The sequence below is a fragment of the Thamnophis elegans genome, chromosome 5 (assembly GCF_009769535.1).
Source record: "Thamnophis elegans isolate rThaEle1 chromosome 5, rThaEle1.pri, whole genome shotgun sequence".
Lineage (NCBI taxonomy): Eukaryota > Metazoa > Chordata > Lepidosauria > Squamata > Colubridae > Thamnophis > Thamnophis elegans.
In genome coordinates this window covers 48,172,804-48,197,062 of record NC_045545.1, presented here as the reverse complement: position 1 = coordinate 48,197,062, position 24,259 = coordinate 48,172,804, and the positions used below count along the sequence as shown (strand labels likewise).

The 24,259-nt window shown below is 40.4% G+C and overlaps 1 protein-coding gene across 1 annotated transcript in view; it reads right to left on the bottom strand.

The window, feature by feature from the left end:
• Positions 1-16,320, bottom strand: part of ITPR3 (inositol 1,4,5-trisphosphate receptor type 3) — a 141,492-nt gene extending 125,172 nt beyond the window's left edge. Inside the window, 1 exon segment of the mRNA XM_032217856.1 lies at positions 15,945-16,320. Within this exon segment, the coding sequence (XP_032073747.1) occupies positions 15,945-16,033 (89 nt within the window). The 5' untranslated portion in view covers positions 16,034-16,320.
• Positions 16,321-24,259: the final 7,939 nt, after the last annotated feature.

Below are 24,259 nucleotides of genomic sequence, written 5' to 3'. Positions count from 1 at the left end.
AAGTTTAAATTCACATCTAGAAGACATCCAAGAGATTAAATTATCTCTAAATCAATGGATTAGGACACCATATTAGCCTATTATAGAAAGTAAATATATGAGTGCTGTGTTTTGTTTTTCTACTGTTACTTTTGTACTACAATTTCTTTAACCTGTTAGTGGCCCAGAATTTTTCTGCAAGTGGGGTGCCATATAAATCAAATGAACGCATGAAAACACCGTCATTCAGCCTCAAGCACAGAGCCAGGTTTTCAAGCCTATGAAAGGCTAGCAGGGATTGGGGCAATTTAATCTCAGGGGGAATATGTTGCAAAGGGCAGGTGCCAACACAGAAAAGGAGCTCCTCCTGGGTCCTGCTAGCCAACACTACCTATACACAGAGCATGCTTTTCCTAACAGCAAATCATTTCCATATTCCTGTCAAGAAACTTTCAGTTCCGCTTAGCACATCCTTCTGGAATACTGACTGATTTCACAAATCATGCTAAGCCACAGTATAACTCACTTAATTTTGATGTAACTTGATAGATACAGGTTGATTTGGTTTGTGAACCAGGCTTACTATGTGTAAACAAGGCAGAGATGCTTAGGCCTAAGGCCCTAAGCCATAGTTAGAGAGCACTATGTGTGAATTAGGCTTAACAAAATAACATTAAATCATCTATTTTAATACGATCACTCCACCAATGTCCTCTTCGCTTTCCCAGACAAATTATAGGAAGCAGAAATACAGAGGTATTAGGCAAACTGCTAGGGGGACATATTACCTTTTCAACTATGACTGGCAATTATTCTAACTATTGCATTCTTCTGTTGAAAATATCTCCCATTCTCAGATTTCTTTTAGCTATCTGCCTCCATGCTAATAAAATCAGAAAAGTCCTATCATGAACATTTGGAATCCAGCCACACTGTATTTGCCTCAAGTAACCACAAAAGCTGCTTCTACTCTACTTAATGTAGACAACAGACAGATTTATAGATCTTCCCAATTTGCTTGACATAAATCTATTACAGAATTGGGATTAAAGTGCTCAATTAAAACTAGGAAGACCCAGATTCAACACATTGGGTGAATTGAGGCCAGTTGCTGTTATGGGAATAATTGTAGGAGGAAATGGTTTGTGTACTGCCTTGAGCCTCTGGAAGAAAGGCAAGATGTGTATCTTGCAAATTAAAGGGATAATGAAGGCCTTCTTTAAAAAATAAAGATGAAAAATGAAAAATTGAGGAATATGTGGTCTTCCAAAATGTTTTGATTCCAACTCCCATCAATCAGCCCCCCCACCCAACAACATGGCTAACCATAAGGGATGCTGGTACTTGCAGCCCAGCATCTAGAGAACCCACAACTTCCTCTTCACTATGCTGTGCAAATGCCAAACATTGTTAACCAAATTTAGGACACATGTACAGTAAACTCTTTCAAATGTCAGGAATAAAAAATATATCCTCTCTCCTTGGACTTGGCAGAATTATTTAAAGATTGCCTGGCAGCACCAGATATTTTTCTCTCGGCAATCTAATCAATATTTCACACACACAAGAGACACATGATTGGTTTTATTTGCTTTTTTCATTATGCTAACAAAATAGAATAATCTTCAATGATAAAAACAGATGAAACATGGACATATCCAATCTCATGAAGGCATCATTAATATTCATGTTATAAAGATGATCTCAGCAGTGACTAAAGATATTTGACGCACATTTATCACTTGTCATTTCTTCCCTAATTTTACAGTTCCCCAAAGATCATTTGGTGTAACACTACACATATGAACAATGATAACTCATCAGGATCTATCAGCATTATACATACTTGCCGTACAAAATCTGAACTGATACCTCTAAAAATAGATGGGGGAAACTATTTATCAGCCAACCTCCTCACACAATTAAAAAGCCCAAAATTTATGTTGCTAAGTGAGACATTTGTTAAGTGAATTTTGTCCCATTTTACAATCTTTCTTGTTAGTTGTTACTGCAATTGTTACGTTAATTATTAGGTGAATTTGATTTTCCCATTGACTTTGCTTGTGACAAGATTGCAAAAGGGGATCACAGACTCTAGAACACTGCAACATCAGCCAGCCATAAACATGAGCCAGTTGCCAAGCATCTAAATTTTTAATCATGTGGCCAAGGGTCATAAGTGTGAAAAACGGTCATAAGTCACTTTTTACAATCCCATTGTAACTTTGAACAGTCACTAAATGAACTGTTGTAAGTCTAGGGCTACCTTTACTTTGCACACAACTCAGGATGGCAAACATCATTAATAAATCCATGTGAACAACACAGCAAACAAATAAAAAACATGAAAACATAAATAATAGAATAAGAATAAGAATAAGAATAAGAATAAGAATAAGAATAAGAATAAGAATAAGAATAAGAATAAGAATAAGAATAAGAATAAGAATAAGAATAAGAATAAGAATAAGAATAAGAATAAGAATAGACAGAGTTGGAAGGGATCTTGGAGGTCTTCTAATCCAAACCCCTGCCTAGGCAGGAAACCCTACACCACTTCATACAAATGGTTATCCAACATCTTTTAAAACTTCCAGTGTTGGAACATTCACAACTTCTGGAAGCAAGTTGTTCCACTGATTAATTATTCTAATTGTAGGAAATTTCTCCTCAGTCCTAAGTTGCTTCTTTCCTTGATTAGTTTCCACCCATTGCTTCTACCCTCAGGTGCTTTGAGAACAGCTTGACTCCCTCTTCTTTGTGGCAACCCCTGAGATATTGGAATTCTGCTATCATGTCTCCCCTAGTCCTTCTTTTCATTAAACTAGACATACCCAGTTCCTGCAACCATTCTTCATATGTTTTAGTCTCCAGTCTCCTAAGACATAAAGCCCCAGGAAAAATTCACCTATAGGATCATGCCACACACACAACCCAACACAGTCCCTGGGACTCTTTAATGTTTTTTGAAAGGCCAGCAAGATCAGGGCTATCATATCTCAGGTCCTCCACTCTGGAGTGGATTAGTGGCCAAGAGGGCAGATCTCTTGGATTCCACCAGATGACATTGCTTGCCCAGTTGAACTTGGAGTATGCCCAGATATTATTGGACAAAAATAACTGGAGATAAGATAGTTCTGCAAGTAACCCAGCCCTACAGGACAAAGGACTTTGTAGGAGAGAAGCAGACATTTGAACTGTATCTGAAAATTCGCTAGTCACTAACGCAGTTTGTAAAGTAGAGTTATTACATGGGCATATTGAAGGATGACCATAGCTACAGTACCTGCTCCCACTGCATTCTGAATCATCTGTAGCTTCCAACTATCATCAACAGCAGTCCCATGAAGATCATATTGCAGTAGTCTAATCAAGAAGTGAGCAAGAGACGGGTGGCTGTAAGCAGGGCTTCCCAATCTCGAAATGGCAGTTAGTGCACAAGCTGGAGCATTCTCCAAGCCACAGTTGACACTTGCTCTTCAAGTAGGAATCTTGAATTTATGGCTCCAGATTTGCTTGGAACAGTGGGACTGCATTTAGAACCAAGCATGAAATGTGGATCTTGGGATCCAATTGGTCCCAAGATCCATATATTGAGACAGAGCTTTGAAGCATCTGTTGAAAGGCTAGAGTTAAAGCTGCAACAGGAATGCATTTTTGTCCCTGCTTTCTAAGCAGAGAGGGAGGCCGATAGTTTGAAAATCCTGCCTTAAGGGAAGTCATCATGAAAGAACTCCTGCCATGAATCTTTTTTAGCTAGGAGATGTGGGAAGCTAAAAGGTGTGGGATAGCTGCAGGGTGGTAGAAACAAACTCAAAAAAACCCAAAAGAGAGATTTGAAAGAACGCATCAGCCACAAGGTACAAAACAGAAGCTTGTTTCATCGTGGAAATCCCAAGGCAAATTTGGCAGACGCTAGCTTTATTTTAGTTATAAACAGATGGATTGATTCCAAATCTGAGCCATGAGAGACCTGTATTCATTTGCTAGTGCAATTTTCTTAATTGAATAGTGTGCTGCTTTGCCAATTACGATAGGATAAAGAGATTCATCCACACCATGAGCAACGTTACAAGTTTTTACTTGAACAAACTTTTTGCAGGAATGAGTCAAACAAGCTATTATTAAAGAAATCCAGAAAAAGAATAAGAACCGACATGTGGTATTTAATGGGCTGCCACACAGAAAAGGGAGCAATTTTGTTTTCTGCTTTTTCAGAAGATCAGATTGTCTGTGATCACAAGCTGTTCAGCAGTAGGACACTGTCCCTCTGAATCTGGTGGAATCTACATCTTTACAACTGCCAGCAGAGCTAAGATAGTTATCAGTAGCAGGAGATTCACCATAGTGGATGTTAAATTAAGTCATCTTTCCTGTCACTTCTATTTCTGGGCTTCCAACAATGTTAGCCATTTTATGAGAACACTAGTAGGAGAGTCTCAAAATTCCAAATGTACGATTGGCTCAAGCATTGGGCTAGGCTGCTGGTTGAGCTGGGAGACTGTTTGGTCTGGAACCTGGGGGGGGGGGGGGGGGAATTTTTGTTTTTAACTTCTATTTTTATTGATTGCTGTGGGCTGTCTAGAATCATGATAAGAACTAGGCAGCCATAAAAGAAAGATGAAGAATTGGTAGAAAGATAGAAAGAGAGAGCTTATCTCTGTTAAATCAGAAATCAATGTACACACTGCTGATGTTAAATCTATATTTCAGAAGTATAAATATTCACTTTTTGTCACCTCAGTTGACTTATTAACCATAATAAAAATGCATACATTTTTTAATTCTGCAATTTTCAAAAGGACAAGGGAAGACGATGCCAAGTAACTTTTCAGAGAGGCAATTGTTTGCTTTCTGCTAATCCCTGATTCTATGTTAGAAACAAAGAACATTGCCTACATATAATTCTTTAGATCAATGCTACAATCAATAAAGTCTGTGGAATGTACCAGTAGGTCAGAAGCAGAAATACAAGAGGGTGAGAAAATTAAAAAAAGCATTCCTCTGAGGTAGAAAAGCATTGTGTCAGGTAACAGATGCATTTTCAATTTTACCCAAACCATGCCTATACTGTTATGAATATGAAACACTTAATATGGTTTACAGAAATATGTAGATTTAACCACATTGTGGCACTCAGAAGCTATTAACAAATAGGTCATACAGGATTCCTTATCGAGATGCTTGCAATCAAACAATTAGTGCACCATATCTGAGAAAGTGTCACTAGAGCTAATTAGTACTAGTCCTAGCTAATTACTACATTGTCCCAAAAGGGAATTCACCAGAATAGAAATCCTGCATTTTAGTACTCACAAAGCAGCAGACTTAATTTTGCAGAAGGCTAAAATGGGACAGATCAAATAGCAGAGAACGCTGCTTATGGTTCAAAACATAACATAAAGGAAGAAGAAACACATGATGCACAAAACATGGTAGCTAAGATTGCAGAGCCAGCAACCTGAGCCACCAGTCCCTGTGCGGCTTCCTGAACCCCTTTCTGTAACTATCAGAAACTCAGCAAACCACAACTGCCTAAAATCAGGGGTGTAGCTCCCCTCATGTTGATGTAAGTAATACTCCAAACTAGCAGTGGATACTCTTAACAAAAGCATAACATACTTTTTATCCTTGCTCACATAAACATGGTAAGACAGTCACTCCGAATATAAAGTACAATGCAAAGGAGGAAAGGATGCAGTGCATGCACCAAGAACATGAAATGTCACCAAATGAAGCTTTTTCTCAGGTTTAAATCTGCCAACATTCCTTCTTTGATCCTCCATTTTATTTTGTCACTGAAAAGGAATAATTTATATTAGTGGAACAGACTAAATGTGATGTTCCTCCTGTTCCATTATAGGCTTCCCATTAGGTTTAGATTGCTGACTCTGTAAAACTAAACTAACCAGAGCGTTGACCTGGCCCAGCAGATTTTCTTTATGTTCTTAATTAGCATATATGTAATGTTAAATTACTACAGAATATAAATTATCCCAGACTTGTTTTATCCAATCATAGTTTTAAGGTGGAAACTCCTGTAATAGAAAACAGAAGCATGTGATCTATATATGTCAGAAGACATAGCATCGTTGCATTATTGAATAGGGCACCCCCCACTCTCTTGTTTGTTCAACAGTAATCATGTTGTTTTAGGATCAAAAAGATATTGCGTTATTTCTTAGTTAGACAGGAAGACAGTGGGTGCTTTAAAAGTCTGTAGCATCCAAATTAGAAAGTTAACATTAAAAGGATTTCTTTAATCTGATTGTACTTATACAGCAAGAATGAGATGGATGTGTGAGGGAGAAAAACTAGGCCAAAAACGCCAAGTTTTGCTGAAGACCCTAAAACATTCATAACATTTCACTCAAAATCATGTTTTAGACCCACTATTTAAAGTACAGCTCTTCCAAGATACAGCACAGGAGTAGGGGTGAGGTTATACACTACAGGCTTTGAAAATAGAAAACAGATACAGTCCCTAGTTTGGTTAAAGATTCAGGAAACAGGTGGTGAGGAAGTTGACAGCTTCAAACTTTGGAGAATCTCTTCTAATTAGAATACACACAGTTTGGTAAATAAACAGGCCAATTCAGTAGAGAGAAATGAGGTAATAACTTTCTTAAAAGTTATAAATATGACCTTATTACATGAAATCAATCACAGAGTCCTGCAAAAGTTCCCAAGGCACCACTAAGAAGAGACATGAAATTAGCATTTTTATTCCCAGTATATGAAAGACTTTGCTTAGTATATTTAAATATATGGACAGTGACTCCAGTTTCAGGTTTCTCCTTAAATGTACAAGATTTTCACTTGTACACTATATAGATGCAGAAAACCATTGCTGAGAATCTACTGGACATATTAGAGAAGTAGGAAACTGACCATTCTTTCATCAATGTTACTCATTAAATCTAGAAAAAGGTTTATATTGACCAGTATTTCTTTTTTTCTTTCTTTCAGGATTCCTTCCCACTTTTGAAATTACAGAGTATCCCAAAAGAGTTTTTTTTTGTATGGGCTATATTTATCAAAAGTTCAATAAGAGCTGGAAAGATAAAAGTTTTCCTTGTATATGGCTTGCAATGCTATTCTTTGATAGCTAAAACCCACCAAAGATCTGTCAAAAGCGAGACAGCGTCACACTATTCTGCAATAATAATTATCTAGAAATGTGTGCCCTGGACAGAAATAAACTAGAACTCATGAAACCCATGTTAATTATACTAAAATAAGAACAATCATTTAGAATTCTGTGCATATCATCAAAATTATTTTTTGCATTAATTCTTTTATTTGAATATTATTTTTCTTGCCTTTCAACCTTACCTTTTCTTTTGTAAGTGTAATGTAAGGCCTTCAAATCTGAGGTTAAGTAAAGGCTGCAACTGGCAGCTTTATTTAGCCTTGAGGTAATTCTGATTTGAAATACAGTATTTGGTAACCAACGGGTTCTTGTGTTGCAAGAGAACAACCTTTCATTTTTTCAACAGAGCCTCTAATTGTGTCCTACATTCATTCCAACCTTGTCATTTTGTGTAATTTTAGCATTTTGGCCAGCTTTCAATGCTACTCTTCACAAAGAATATGATCTAGAATTGAAAATCATAAAGGACCTGATCTAACCATTAAATGCTGGGTTGAATTAAGGAGAACTGATATTTCAAAATGAACAGCCTAAAAGTGACAGGGTTTTCCATTTCTACTTATTCATCTCACTGGCTGGCATGCACTAGAGAGTCTGGAAGGGCCAGTAAAAGTATTCAGTTTTATTCCTAGTGGACTACCAAAGTGTCTAGCACAGAGGTGTCAACCTCAAGGCCTGTGGGCCGGATCTGGCCTGCGAGATGCTTAAATATGGTCCGTGAGGCGGGCCTAGAAATATCAAAGGACCGGCCTGCAGTCCTTCTGCTGGCCAAAAATGGGCCATGCAGAGACCTTTTGAAGCCCCCTCATAGCCTGTTTTGGGTCCAGAGTGGTGCAGGGAGCCATGGAGGCCAAAAATGAGGTGCAGGGGGCCACATGTGGGTCCCTCATGTCTCATTTTGGCCAGTAAAGTGCTGCAGGAGGCGTCCATCCTGTCTCCTCACCCCACCCAGCCGTCCCACAGAGAACTACAATGCTTATCCGGCCTTCGAAGAAATCCAGTTTGACACCCCTGATTTAACACTTGTCAGCTCAAGAAGCTACAAACTATTTTTGACTTCATTTCTGGCTTATTTCTCTGGCATGATTTCAGACAACATGCTAATCAAACCATGGATATAGACATTGGTGGTTTGTTAGCAATGCTGATTGGCATGATGAATCAGAATTAGCTTGCTCCTCACTTACTACTAAGTTGAAATCCAGGTAAATTGTGATTTGCTGTGTCACTCCAACATGGCTAAGTTGATTATAACTGATAAATGTAAGAACATTTTCACAAATCAAACTGAATTCATTCAGACTTTAAGTCAAATATAGATGGGTATCCTGATAAAAATCTTATTATCCTGAGCATATTTATTTATTTATTTAAAATCTATGCCATTCATCTAACCTAGGGTAATTACAATCAATAAAAACAAGATAAGGTTTTAAAGCATTAAAATAATAAATATTAGCACCAAAACTGATTTAAAAATTGACAAAAATAGGAAAGGAAGGGAACTAGATATACACAAGAGAAGGTGGAGTATTAAGTTGGGGGACAGAGATTGACCCCTAGGCCCCTCAAATATGGGGTGCCGCAGGGCTCGGTCCTGTCCCCCCTCCTATTTAACATCTACATGAAGCCGCTGGGTGAGATCATACATCGGCACGGGATCAAATACCACCTATATGCGGACAATACCCAGTTGTATCTGTCCGCCCCGTGCCAACTCAGCGAAGCAGTTGAAGTGATGTGCTAGTGCCTGGAGGCTGTCAGAGTCTGGATGGGAGCGAACAAGCTTGCACTCAATCCAGACAAGACCGAGTGGCTATTGATGTTGCCGCCCAAAGATGGTCCAGACATTCCACCTCTTAGCCTGGGGGGTGAAGTTATACACCCCTCGGAGAGGGCCCGCAATTTGGGAGTTCTCCTGGATCCACAGCTGACATTAGAACACCACTTGTCGGCTGTGACCAGGGGGGCCTTGGGCCAGGTTCGCCTGGTGCACCAGTTGCGGCCCTACCTGAACCGGGAGGCACTTCGAATAGTCACTCATGCCCTGTCACCTCAAGGCTGGATTACTGTAACGCGCTCTACATGGGGCTGCCCCTAAAGAGTGTTTGAAGACTGCAGTTGGTCCAGAATGCAGCCACGCGAGCGATAATGGTGTACCCAGATACACCCATGTTAGACCTATCCTCCGTGAGCTGCACTGGCTCCCCATTGGTCTCCGGACCCACTTCAAGGTGCTAATCGTTACTTTCGTGACCCGTCAAAAGCGCGTTCCACAAAAGCGCGGTCAACGAAATCGCGTATGTGACGTCATCACAACGCGACGAAAAAGATCGAAAAATTGAAATAAAAATTAGATTACAGCAAGCCGATTCACATAAAGGTAAGGGTTAGGTTAAGGGTTAGGGTTAGGGTTAGGTTAAGGGTTAGTGTTAGGGTTAGAGTGTTAGCGTTACGTTTAGCGTTAGGTTAAGGGTTAGCGTTAGGTTTTTCGTTACGTTAAGGGTTAGGTTTAGGGTTAGGTTTAGGGTTAGGTTAAGGGTTAGGTTTAGGGTTAGGTTTGGGGCGGTTAGGGGAAGGTTTTAGCTTTATTTTTACATTTTTCGATCTTTTTCGATCTTTTTCGTCACGCTGTGATGACGTCACATACGCGCTTTCGTCGACCGCGATTTTGTCCTCTGCGGTTTTGTGGTAGAACCGTTACTTTTAAAGCCCTACATGGTACTGGACCTGGCTACCTGAGAGACTGCCTCCTGCCATTTACCTCCCAACAACCAATAAGATCACACAGGTTGGGCCTCCTCCGGGTGTCGTCGACTGGATAATGCTGGCTGGCGGCCCCCCGAGGGAGGGCCTTCTCTGTAGCTGTGCCGGCCTTATGGAACGAGCTACTCGCGGCCTTCCGTAAAGCGACCAAGATCTGGCTGTTCCGACAGGCCTGGGGCTGTTGAGTAATATTCCAGCCCCACGTGACTGAATGGTGATTTTGTTTTAAATAATTGTATTTTTAATATTCCATGTCTTTGTTTTGTTGTAAGCCGCCCAAAGTCCCTAGGGAGTGGGCGGCATACAAATTTTATTAAAGTTACAAAGTACCAGTAAATATTGTGGTATTTTAGTAACCACAGTAAAACTGGTTGTAAAATCAGGTTAGAAATCTTCTCATCAATGGCAATGACCAGATATGCTGACTAGCATGCTTATGGCTATGCTCTAGCAAGGATTGATAAATGGCTTAAGAAACAAGCTATTTCAAAACTTCTACAAATCTGAATGTTATTTGTTCAACTGAATTGTTCTACTTCATTCATTCTTGCAAAGTGCTTTTCTTTATAACAAAGAAGTTGTATAACTTTGTAAATTTATTCAAAGTCTAAATCAGTTTTGGTGTTTAATATTTATTATTTTAATGTTTTCATGTTTTACCTTTTTATGTATTATTATCACCCTAGGTGAGATGGATGGCACAGACGTTAAATAACAAATTTGAAGACATAGGATTTTGTTGCATATGAATATCTAAAATGTCCCAAAGCTAATGTTCCACCATGAACTAGGATCATCAGAAAACCCCAAAGTTTAACAGTAAGTCACTTATTGGTTATAGAGTGAGATAAAGAAAAAGGAACATGGATAGTCTACAAAGTATGAAGCAAAGAAAATAAATTATGATTGTAAAGGCAATAAAGACATTGACTGTATTTTAATTTATCTTTTTTTTTATTTTGCAACTATTCTGCACAGGCATCCTGTCAAAAAGTAGCATAAATGATATTAACACTAGTTAAATACTGTACATTTATTATTTGATTCTATTTTTGTTCATTTATTTATTTCAATCAGCTTCTATATAATGAAAATAGAATTATATAATCCCCATAATATATGTGAAGATAGAGTTCAGGTGGTTTTTTTTTAGAACAGGTAGGCAAATCAAGAATTCCGGGCTGAAATGGATATATTTCTCCCTTCTGAACTGCAGAGCAATGAAAGAGGTTCTTTCATGTTGCCAACACTTAATGACCTGGATAAATTTGGCACAAATTTGAGTCGACAACATAGATAACTTCAGAAAGAAAGGCCTGCTGTCTTTCCTTTCCTTTCCTTTCTTCCCTTTTCCTTTTTTTCTTTTTTCTTTCTTTTTTTCGCTTTTTGTGTTAATGTTGACTCCTGGAGACTGCCTAAAAAAAAGCACTGAAGGTTTCTTAACAAGATTTCAGAAGCGATTTGCCATTTCCTTCTTCCTAGGGCTAAAAGTAAGTTGCCCAAGGTCACACAGCTGGCTTTAGGCCTAAGGCAGGCCTAGAACTCATGGTTTCCGCTTTCTTGCCTGATGCAGTAACTCTACACCAAACTGGCTCTAATCTAGGGTAGGTCACTCCAAAGTTAGAGGACATAGTACATTTATTATTTGTCAACTGTATAAGAAAGATTGATCAATGTCTTCAATCACACATTCAATGAATGATCTATTGGAATCGAAAAATTACTAAGTAATAAGGCCCGTTATCTAAACAAAACTGCATATGTGAATCCAAGTGGAGTAAATTGTAGGGGTCACAGCGATATGGTTTGCATTTTCTTTTATTTACACTTTTTACATTATTTTCTAACGCATTACATCTCATTGTTCTATATTTTATATTCTGATATGTCCCAATGCCTAATCAATAAAGAATCACTGTTATTAAGTAGGGTAAGCACAATTGAACCCAGGTGGACTTATTTTTGAGTTTGTCTCATTTAATTTGGATTGTAAATTACATGAATTTCAAAAACTAACACAAACTTCACTTTTGTTTTGGGGTCCATGTGTTCCAAAAGTGTTCTGGAGAAAATTGCAAAGCAATCTAACTGTTTAGATATAGGTGACTGCTTCTACTTCCTTTTGCCTATAGATCTATCACTTTTTAAAATTGAGATTGGTTTTGCTTCCACATTGGTCACAGACAGCTGTACTTTCCATCTTAGCAGTCAACATTGTTGTCGAAGAAAATATTTCATGGCTAAAGTAATTTTTGACATGTAGTTATTTACTGACTTAAAAAATTACTAAGTAATAAGGCCCGTTATCTAAACAAAACTGCATATGTGAATCCAAGTGGAGTAAATTGTAGGGGTCAATTTGTAGGGGTCAAATTGTAAGTGATTTATATGGCTGCCCAATTCACACAGTGTGACTTTGGGTAGCCAAAAAAGGATTAGTAACCATATATGATAAACAATAAAAACAAAACAACCCAGTGTAAAATAGCACAAATAAAAGCCCAAAACAAAATAAATTCAAAATCCTAAACCCATTTTTCAGATGGACTCATCCAGTGTCCCAATCTGGTGCTTGAGAAATGGCTAAGGTTTTAGAATTTTAAGGAAGGCCAGCAGAATTGGGAACATCCAAGTCTTGTGATCTATGCTTTTGTAAAAGGAGGAGTCACAATACAGACGGCATGCCTCTTGGGTCCCAACAGAAGACACTGTTTTATATAGGGAATCTGAAGGGGACCACTCTTTTGAATCTCATAAGATGGGCAAACATGATCAGAGATAGATGGTCCTCCAAATAACCTGATCCTGTGCCATAAAGGGTTGATAACCAGCACCTTGAATTGCTTATAAAGCCAGTGAAGCTTTCAAAATTATGTTGCAATACAGGTGATGCTGTGTTCTGGATCAATTGTAGCTTCTGAAAGGTCTTTGAGGAAATTAAGGGTAATACAATACTCCAAGTAGGAAACAAAAAGGGTATATGTGACCACGAATAGGGTTTCCCAATCTAAGAATGGGTGCAATTGATACATAAAAGTTTTTATTTCGTTTGTTTGCTTATTTGTTTGTTTGCTTGCTTTTTTGTTACTTCTGACTCAGTCTTTAACTCCTGGCAACTACATGAACTGGTCCTTGTAATTTTCTTGGCAAGATTTCCCAAATGGTTTGCCATTTCCTCCTTCCTAGGGCTGAGAAAGACTGAGTAGCCCAAGGTCATCCAGCAATCTAAGGTGGGAGTAGAACTCATGGTCCCCCAGTTTCTAGCCTGATGCCTTCACCATTGCACCAAATTGGGTTTTACATACAAAGATAGGGTTGTTTTGTGCAAAAACCTTGTGGCCAATCATCTTCAAGACCCTGTGAAAATCTACCACTTTGCATGATATTTCATTATGTTCATTCCTTCATGCAGGCCAGTAGACCTATTTGTACTTCTATAATTATATATTCACTTATGTATATATTATTTAATGCTGCAGATATTGAATTTTATTAGACAGTGTTTAACTATAGGGAGACCTGGCAATAACTCTGAGGTCTGAGGAAAGAATTCATCAAAATCTATGATATACCAGAAGGAGCACAATAGATCTGGATAGTACCATAATCTCCACTTGCACAGAACATCTGCAGGTGTTTTCTAAATGGTTCCACCACAAAACCACGGACGACAAAATCGCGGTCGACGAAAGCACGCATTTGACGTCATCACAGTGCGACGAAAACATCGCGCTGTGATCGAAAAATGTAAAAATAAAGCGAAAACCTTACCCTAACCCCCCCAAACTTAACCCTAAACCTAACCCTAAACCTAACCCTTAACCTAAGCCTAAATCTAACCCTAAACCTAACCCTTAACCTAACGCTAAACCTAACACTAACCTTTAACATAACGCTAAATGTAACCCTAAAGCTCTAAACCTAACCCTAACCCTTAACCTAACCCTAACCCTAAACCTAACCCTAACCCTTACCTTTATGTGAATCGGCTTGCTTTAATTTTATTTTTATTTCAATTTTTAATTTTTTTCGTCGCGCTGTGATGACGTCAAATGCGCGCTTTCGTCGATCGCGCTTTTGTGGACCGCGGTTTTGATGGGTCACGTTCTGAATAACATTTTTTTCTGGAACTTTAGTAATATAGATGGTTGGAGGAATGTTATTAGTCGTATATTGTTATGGTTATGAGACAATACCAAATATGCTGCAAATGATTGAAACCACTGGAAAATATTTACTACCCAATGTGCTTTGTGCAGGACATAATGAGGAGCAGGATCATTATGTGAAAAATAACAGTAAAGGAACCTGTTTTCACAGAAAGCTAGCATGAGTTGCTTTTTGTTACTTAAGCTCTGCTTGCTCTGTCCAAGTTCATCTAATATGTGCTAGATTTTTTTCCAACATGAATCTATCTCACTTAATTCTGCTAATGATTTACTTGGATCTCATGAAGTCATTACAGGAATAAAGCAAGTATCCCATCAACATCTCTTCGAATAATCAATATGAGATTGAGCTATTTAGCTAGAAACTGGCTGCTAAGGGATGAGGTTGAAAAGGAATAGTTTGCCTTGCAGAAAGAGATAAATGGAATCGTGGCTGTGGAATCCTAATAGAGATCACTTACCTATGGGATTAATTTTAAGTAAGATCCTGGACAGAGAGAAGTTACCTATATCTAAACAGTTAGATTTGCTACTTTTCTCCAGAACACTTATGGAACACATGAATCCCAAAACAAAGACTAAAATAGCAGAATTGGTTGGCAACCATTGGCAGTTTCCAAGTACTGACAGGTTACTCGGCAAGTTATGTCACAGTTTATAAGCAGTGATTCATCACTTCTAATTAGCATTTATTGAGCACCAGCTATAAACCAGATTCTGTAGAGAACTCAAAAGTGACAACGTCCCTGCCCAAAAGCCTCACAAACTGAAGATGACAGGAACAAATGTGTGAAAGAGATTGGGGGGGGGGGGGGGGGACAAGAGTTGGAAGATTAAGTGGAAACAGCATAAAATACGCGAGGCCATGTTGATTTGGGGAAATTATCCCGTTTACCAACCGTTTTATTTTTCAATTTTAACCAAGAATAAACTAGGGCCTTCTTCTTTTGTAGAGATTTGTTTTAAATCTGCACCCTGCAGGCAACATGATTAAGGGCACTAATAGTTTGGGGCTGTCACTGAAACGAGTGAGTAAAGTACTTCTGATGAAGGAGACTGTTCCCCTGGCAAGCATATCCTGTATTAATATGCCATTTGGTCTTCTTTGTGCAGTTATGTGGGAGGCTGTTTTGCTGTAGGCAAAAGAGCTTTCAGGCTAAATCCTACCTTGACAAACAGTTCCGTGATTATTCTGATAAGCAACCAAGTACACAACTATCAGGGCAGATTCTCCATATTTTTTTAATGCATTGTTTGAATAGGTTCCTTCCAACCAGGCATAACTTTGTTGTTGTTTTTCTAAAGTATCTTTACATTCCTGCTGCAACAGTGGCAGCTCCTACAGCCTGGGCCAGCCGCTTACCACTCTTCCAAACCTCCGCAGGGCAGGCTCAAGAGCAACCCATCGAAATGATTGGGGCACTGTGGTCCGGAAGCCTAGACCCCCCTGCTGGTTGAGAAGTCGACTGCAACCGGCCACGGACTCGTTTGAACAAGCCCAGGAAACTTCCTCCACCCCCTCAGCCTCTCTCTCTAACGACAAGCTCCTCGCTTCATTTAAAGGCAGAGACGCCAGATGCCAAGCGCCCCCCCCACCGCCTCCCAAGCGTAAAAACTCTTAAAAGAAAGACGAGGGTGGCTGTGGCTGGGGAAGTTGGGGATCCCCCTTCAAAACTTCAGATCGGAACTACTCCGGTTTGCAATGTGGCTGGCATTGTCTTTAGCGATGCACCTAAGAGGGGTTACCACTCTTGTTGGGATGGGGTCCGTTTCCTTTGTACCAGAGCCACCCAAATCGTTTCCACACCGTTCCACCCCGCCTCTCCTCCTCCTTCTCCTCCTCCTCTGCGTCCGAGAGGGTGCCGCTCCTGACTCACCCCAAAGTGCTGATGAAGCCGTTGACCGACCCTTCGGCGTACAAGGAGACGATGTCCCCAATGTGCAGAAAGCTGGACATTTCATTCATGGTTCCAGCGCTTTTTCCCCCACGACGCTGTGACTCTTCGCCTTATCCTTCCCTTCCCACACAAGCGCTTCACACCATGTGCCCGGCGGGGCACCAGGAACTACTAATCCACAGGCTCCTCCGCTCGATGCATTGGCAAGATCTCTCTCCCGCCAGTTTACACGTGGTTGCGCTCAGGCAGGTCGTGCTTTACGCTCGCTCAGCCGGAGCGAAGAGACGGGATTGGGATAGAGTTTAGCGCTGGGCTCTTGGGGAGGGAGGGAGTGGGGAGCGGACGGATTGCCCAGAGATTTGCATGAGTTCCCACTGACACTCTCGTGCCTACAAAGATTTCTACCTGCAGCCAATAGAAACCGATCAGGAAGTCCGGATGAAACAGTCAATGCAAATTTCGATGGCGAAGAGCGCAGATGGAAGCCACACCCCTGCTAACCCCGCCTCCTGCCCACCGTAGAAAGTTTTCCAAGGCTGGGAAAGAGCTCGGAGGGGAGCTTAAGAAAGCGAGAGCGTTTCGCTCTTGAGGCGGGAACAAGAATGGAGGGATCAATTAATTCTGCCGTTCTTCGCTTCTTCCAGCGCTTCGCCTAAAAAACCATTCGGCTTGGTAAAGCTCCAAACGAAATTTATGTTTAGCCCTTTCCGGAACTGCACACGATTACGCAGGCAAGGCAACGGCGCTAGTTTCTCCCACACCCAGCAGAAACACGCGCGCCTTCGGGTTCTACTCTTGCTTGGGCCAATATCTGATCTGGATGCCTTGTTTTCTTTTGCCCCGCCATCCGCCTCCTGCTTGGCATCCGATCCAAACGCACTTTCATTTGCGCGGTGCGCACCAGCCCAGTTATTTCTGCCGGGCTTTTTAATCAAGTGGGGGGGGGGAGACGGACTTTTGTTTTGATCGTCGCGTTTCACGTGGCGTGGAAATCGGAAGAGCGCTGAACTTTATTATTATTACTATTTTGCTTTTTCTCTGGTCTCGCCTAGCCTAGTGGGTGTTGCAGCGCCTGCCTTCCTGTGGAGGCGGGCGCTGCGACTCGCCCTCCGGCGACTCAATGAAGGCGGAAAGACATGAGTTGCTGGAGCTGACTCTCCCTTTTGTTTCGCTAGGAAATTAGCAGCAACAAAGTTTGTTTTTTAAAGGGACTGGAGCTCTATTTGTATACACAATTCAAGCCAGAACGGCATAGTGGTTTTTTCGGATTGTCCGAGGAAAAAAGAAGGAAAATTCAAAAAGTAAATTTTTAAAAAATCCCGGGCATTCTTCTACTGGACAACTCGAATGAAAACTTCTTGTAGTACCTCAGCTATATCAAAGAAGGGCTTCACTGGGGGGGGGGGGGTGGCACCTGAAGAAAGGAAAATACCTATATCAGGAACCAGGAAAAAATATATTTGAAAACAGAACTACTGTCATCGCAATCCCCTGTATGAATCAATGATACATCCTCAACTGGAATCATGAATGGACTTCTGCTTCATTTGAAAAGTACACAGTAGAAGTGGGAGAAAGTGAATCAGAGAGTCACAGAATTCATCAGGGCCCTTGTTAGAAAAGGCTAGAATTTTGCAAATCTTTAGCATGGAAAAACTAATTGACAGAGGATGTGATCCAAAGTGCATAAATCCTGCATGGTATAAAATGACCAGAAAAAACTTTTCTTCCTACGCCAAAATACTAAGACCTCTGATATGCCAATGAAGAAATCGGACTGAACGCAGATTTAGAACAGGATTAAAGATTGCAATTTTTCATGCAGCATTTCACTGATTAGAAAGGGTGGATAAATTTCATTGAAACAATCTCTGTGAAGATTTTGAAAACTCAGGGCTACCTCATTGCAGGCAGAATACTGGGAATAAGAAGAGGATGTCCACCTGCCTATGAGCACCAAGCAAATGCTGGATAAGTCTGATCCAGCCAGACTTTGCTTTTGTTCTGATTAAAAACAAGCAAGAATAGTAATCGTTGCCTAACAGGGATGTTAAGATTGCCTTTTACTGATAAGACTGCTATGCCTTACAAGCAGTAACTTGACCTGTTCAGCTTTTTTCTGAAGGAGAGTGCAGTGATGAGAAGTAGATATGCAGTGATGAGGGGGAATGTCATCTTCTCAGAGTTTTGGTCTGCACTGCAGTCAGGAAAGGAACTACAATCTCGTTATCCAAAGCAGCAATAACAGATGCTTTGTTTTCTTTCACTAATTTGTTTCCAAAGTGAAGCAGACTATCTTCAAATCACTTCTCTAACTTTATGCTTTAATGGCCATCTTCCATAGAGCATGTTTTAATTTCTGTCTTCTGGAGTTGTCTCCAGGTTTTAAAAAAAGAGAAGCAAGATGATGGCCTTGAAGGTACCATTGAAGCTCCCTTTAAAAAAAAAAATGAGGATTGCACATAAAGTAGATGGAGATTCGGTGGCACTGTCCTAGTAATCATCTTGACTTTTTTTTTAATCATTTCCTACAGACAAGTCTATATCTCCTGCAGGCATGAAGGAATTTTAAGCCTAGCAGAATATTAAAATGATAAATGTGTGTGGGATCTGGACAGGTGAATTTAGTAGATCTATTCCTCCCCTTTCTCCAAGAAACATAGGGCAGCATTGATATAACTCTAAAGGCATATCTCCTAGGTGCAGGTAAAATATTGTCCTAACTTCTGGGCTAAAAAAAGTACACGTTTCTCTTCATACTGACATTCCCAATTGTTTGCTGTTTAATGAAAATGTCTTCATTCTGCTTCTACAAAAAAAATGTTAAGGTGACCAATAATGGATTCTTCTAGCTTCATTTCTCTGCTTTTTCCCCGTATCTCATTATTTAGTGTGACAATATTCATTAATAGAGGTATTATTATAAGAAATATGGAAATGGGATTTAGGGAGGAAGTGAGTTTTGTCAGAGGTCTAGACCAGTAGGTTTAACCTTTTGTTGAAACTCACTGCTGCCTTGGCATGTTTTGTGCAGGTACTTTTAAAAAAAACATGGCTAAGAAGTAGAATAATAAGAGTCCAGTTCTGTCTGCTTCACCCTGTAGCCCCTCCAACTTGTCAGTTAGCTGTTAGCCAAATTACTTTTAAAGAAGCACCCAGCCATCTCCCAACCCTATCTACAGTCTGATCATCATGGCTGAGGGTTGGCTCCTGTCTTTTGAGAGATAACTGGAAATGGATCACCCAAATGATTAGAGGCAAGATGAGAATGCCCTTAAATCTCTACCCATGATGCATCCTGCTGAATTCTTTACAATGCAGCTGCTCTGGCTTATCTACTGACATTGGCAGTGCCAAAATTGAGTGTCCTCCTTCCCAACACTTTCCCAGCACCCTCTTTCTCCTTGTTTTCCACCCTCTCCTGCTTTTGTCTAGAGGAAAGTGTTAGCTAAAGAGAGCACATGATTGTCTTTTTTCTTCAAAAGGCAACTGAACCCCTCCCTCCCAAAGTGGCCTCAACAGCTCTCAGAGAGTGCTAACAACCAGATGACTGCAAAGAAAAACTTTTAGAATATTCATGACTGGGAAAGTCATCGTAACAAGGTCAGCCAATGAATAGGCATAACAACTAAGTCAGCCAATGGGAGCTTAAACAGATCTGAGTCTGTGGTGAGAATTGACTCTGAAACTAGCTTTTGAATACAAGCAAAGCTCTGCGCTGGAAAATGAAACTAGTCTGGGCCTGCTGCTCTGATCTGAAACTGAACCACTCTTGGTAATGTACATTTATTCATGTGTTATTATATATATAAAGAAGTTAATGGATCCTGCTGAATCAGTTATCTGTGTGTGCTTTCTGGATTTGATTTTTGCAACAAACTCTGATAAAAACAAATCCTTCAATCTGCCCAATCAATCTGTGGGGAGATGGGAGAATAGGTTCTGACACCATCCTGTCAGAACCAATCCTTCCATCTCCCCACCATCCAGCTTCAACAGTCAGTACCTATCCATCCATTTCACCACCATCACAACTGATGAAGATTCTTGGATGAGAAGCAAAACATTTTCTTCTTCCTCCACAAGGAAAAAACCAGTCCCGTTGCCTTTTGAAGGAAAACAAATGCACCTTTAAGACAACTGTAACCTGAATGACTGAGAATCCCCAAAGTACATAATAGAATCCTTAAAAAGGAAGAGGAAAAAATAAAAGTGTTGAACACTTAATGTAGAGTTTTGTGTACTTCATCATTAGTCCAATACTGGAACCTTATATTTTCCAGATGTAGCCTCCCAAGTCTTCCTATTACTTCTTTTGTCTTCTTCCTACACATGTGCACGTACAAAAAGAGAACAACTGTAATATTGCCTGAATAACAGGTAATCCATGACTTTTGAGCCCAAAATTTATGTTACTAAGTGATAAATTTGCCCCATTTTACGACTATTCTTGCCAAATTTGTTAAGTGAATCCCTGCAGTTCTTAAATTAGTAACACAGTTGTTAAGTGGACCTGATTTCCCCATTGACTTTGCTTGTCAAAAGGTTGCAAAAGGGGATCACATGACGCCAGGATAATGCAGCCATCTTGAGTCTGTTGTCAAGCATCTGAATATAAATCAAGTGACCATGAGGATGATTCAATGGTTATAAGTGTGAAAAATGGTCATAAGTCACTTTGTTCAGTGCCATTGTAACTTTGAATGGTAATTAAATGAACTGTAAATCAAGGGCTACCTGTATTACTGGATTATAAACATAATCGTTCAGAGCAGTGGTGGGATTCAAACTTTTTTACTACCAGTTCTGTGGGTATGGCTTGGTGGGCGTGGGAGAATCCACACCCACCAAGCCACACCCCATTCCCTCCCAATCAGATGGGATTGGGAGGCAGAGAATAGATGGGGCGGGGCCAGTCCGAAGTGCAGGTACGTGCAGTCAGGGAAGGCAGGGCCTCACCGCTGTCATCATGAAAAGAAAAAAAATGTAAAAGGAAAAAGACTGAGGTAGTTGCTGTCAGAATCACAGTGGATAACTGCTTAGTGCTTAACTGCAGGAGGAGGGGAGAGAACCACGTGCCGCCTTTATGATCACTTGAGCAGAGTTAAGCAAGGGTTAAAAGGCGAAAAATTCCTTCTGCAAAGGAGGCATGTGGTTCTCTCGCCTCCTGTAGAGGGCATTTTTAGAGGCTTTTTAGAGTTCTCTGGGAGCAACTACCTCAGTCTGACCTCAGAGCTCTTGCCTTTCTCCTTTTACATTTTTTTTTCTTTTCATGATGGCAGGCAAGAGCAGAGTTGAAATCTCTGAAACAGCTGGAAAAGGGGCGTGTGTGGGGAGGGGGGAGGAATTCAAAAAGTTTGATTGCATGCAGAGCCACGTTGCCTTTTCAAACAAACACAGACAAACAACTGGATAAAAGTATATAAGCCCAGCTTCACTGAGTACAAGTTTGAAAAGGCAACGTGGTTCCACCTGCAATCAAAGGCTCGGATCAGAAGGCAGCAGGGGAAGGGGGGGTATGGCAGAGGAGCTGCTTTCAAGCCATTGGGAAATATATCCAATCCAACTTCTGTGTTTGTGTTTGTTTGAGAGTGAGTGAGAGAGGGATCCAACTTCTCTGTGTGCGTGTGTCTGATGGAGAGAGGGAGGAAGGAGGGGGAGGGAGAAGAAAAAGAATGAAGGAAAACTTATTTTGCAAGGAGGAAAAATGCTGTCACTTTAAATCGGAATTGAGCATGCCTGGCTGTGGAATTCTGGGAGTTGAAGGCCACAAGTCTGAAAAAATTTGAAACCCCTGTGTCAGTGCCCCACCAGCTATAAACCTCACCGCATGTCACTGCCAAAGTGGTATTTATCAGTTTTCTGAACTACTCAAAATTTCCACTACCGGTTCTCCAGAACTGGTCAGAACCTGCTGAGTACCACCTCTGGTTCAGAGTAAACAATCCTATTTATCCTAGACTTCTGTTCTTTCTAGCTCCTTGTCCCACTATCAGCTTAAATTCTCTCCCCACATTCCTGAGAAATACACAAAAACAATGCTGACCTACTATTTGCTGCTGTTGCGGCATCTTTGATCAGGGCAACACAGCATGAATGGAACAGACCCCACTAGAGGACTCTGAAGAGCTTCTTCAGATTGGTTTGACTGCTCTTCCACCTATGGCCCTTTTGGTCTTCTCCCAGCTGAAAATAACATGAAATAAAGAAATGTGGGAAGAAACTGGGCAGAAATAGCCCCAGGGAGAAGAAAAGCAGGCCATGCCATTATTGTAGGTTGTGAAGCATAGGAGAATTGAAATTAAATAGCTTGTTACGGAGGAGGAGGGGGAGGGGGAGGGGGAAGGGGAGGGGGAGGGGGAGGGGGTAGAGAAGTGATTGCAACTGACAATACAGCAGGGGAAACTGAGGAAAGAACTGTTATGTTTCCATTTCACAACATTATTTTTGGAACATTGCCATGAGCGGAATTTGGGACCGCTGCACTATTGCTGAAGCAGAGGAGTGCAAAATGCCCTTTGTTTTCCAAAGAGATTTTTAAAGAGCATGAAATGTGCAACTCATGTAAAAGCAAAAAATACTATAGTAGTAATAGTATATCACTATTCACCAAATAATATAATGGGAATCTGCTCTTCTCCACCCTGCTGGAAGCCTAGAGAGAAACTGAGATTAAAAATAGGGAGAAGGAGAGATGGTTGGTATGAAAAAAATAACTAACAGGGAGGATAACATTGGAAAAGATACAACTACAGTGGTAATCATTGACTAGAGACACAATGGGAAAGAACATGTCTGCTCCTCCCAGCATTTCCAAAATACCCCTTTGATCACAGTTGCAGCAGATCATCTGTCCTCACATCCAAACTAATGAAAAAAGCATTACAGGTGTGGAAAGTTATCACCCACCCTCTCTCAGAGAAATGAAATATCCTAGGAAATGTTGAAAAGGCAGAATATTATATTTCCCTGGATGTGAAAGGGAGAACCGTTTTAAAGAGAAACTTCCTGCAGCTTCCTGCCTCTCCCCCCCTTTTTTTTGTCAATGGGCCATTAAGAAGTCCAAGCTAGTCCCTTTACATAATAAAGAGTTCTCCACTTCAGCTCCATGGAGATGGGATTAAGGCATGATAATATTGGCACTTTACCCAACTCACCACATGGCATCTGAGAACTCAACCAAACCTGGATTCAAAATGCAGCCTACAGAGTTGCCCCTGCATGGCCCCATGGCAGTCTGACAACCAATCAGAATACTAGCTCAAGATCAAAGGCCAGAGAGGGCATAAAACCAGGGACTCAGCATCTCAGCCCTTCCCTTCTCTTCTCTTTTCTCCACCAACATTGAAGCATGTGATCTCCTTTTCTGTTCAGGGCTCAAGCCATGTGGTCCTGTCCACCAATAAACCATCTTTCCAAGCAGCCTCCAAGTCTCCAGTGTCTTTTTCCACACTTGGAGCCGAACCCAGAAGGACATTTCTTTCATCACAGGTTTTACACAACTTGAAGCATATTGTGGATGCTATTTGGAACCCTGACACTATGTTGACTTCATTGGAAGAATACTGCTTTTATCCTGTTCCTTATCTTTCAAAAAAACTAGCATGCTGTAGAGCAAACCATCAGTCTCAAGTTTAACTTCTGAGTCCTATGTAGAACCTAAAAGCATTTTTAGAGAGTGAAGAGGGGAACGGCTATAGCCAAATGCTTTGTGTACCTTCTGGATACTTTTTTTAAAATAGCTATACTGTCATAGCAATCCTTTCATGACAGTGGCCATGAAGCACTTCCCTGGAGAAGCCTGGCAACTTCAATAGTAGATAGGATCCTCCTCTGATCTACATTTTTATAGGCTGGTTTTTTCATTTACCTTGTCACTGCTGTAATAACAAACATATTTAAAAATAGAACCCATTCTTTTCGAGAACAAAGAAACTGATGTTGGACTTCACAATTATTCACTGTTCTATTTTTTCTCCCTTCCTAGATATAGCAGATCTGGGAAATCACATGATGCTGTTTCTCTAGGGAAAATGAAAATTCAGGTCTGTCAAGAAATATTGCTCTTTTTTAAAAAAGATCAAGGCAAATTTAGAAACCTTTATCCCATAAAATAGTCAGAATTAAGATGGGCTTTACTTGCCTTGCTGTTAAAGTGGATCTTCTATGATTTATACTGAACATTCATACAGTACAGATAACCTGTTACATTTTATGCAACTCATGGGGAGCTGAGACCACCAAGCATGACTTCACATGCACCCCATATATATTTTTTGTTACAACCCTCAGTC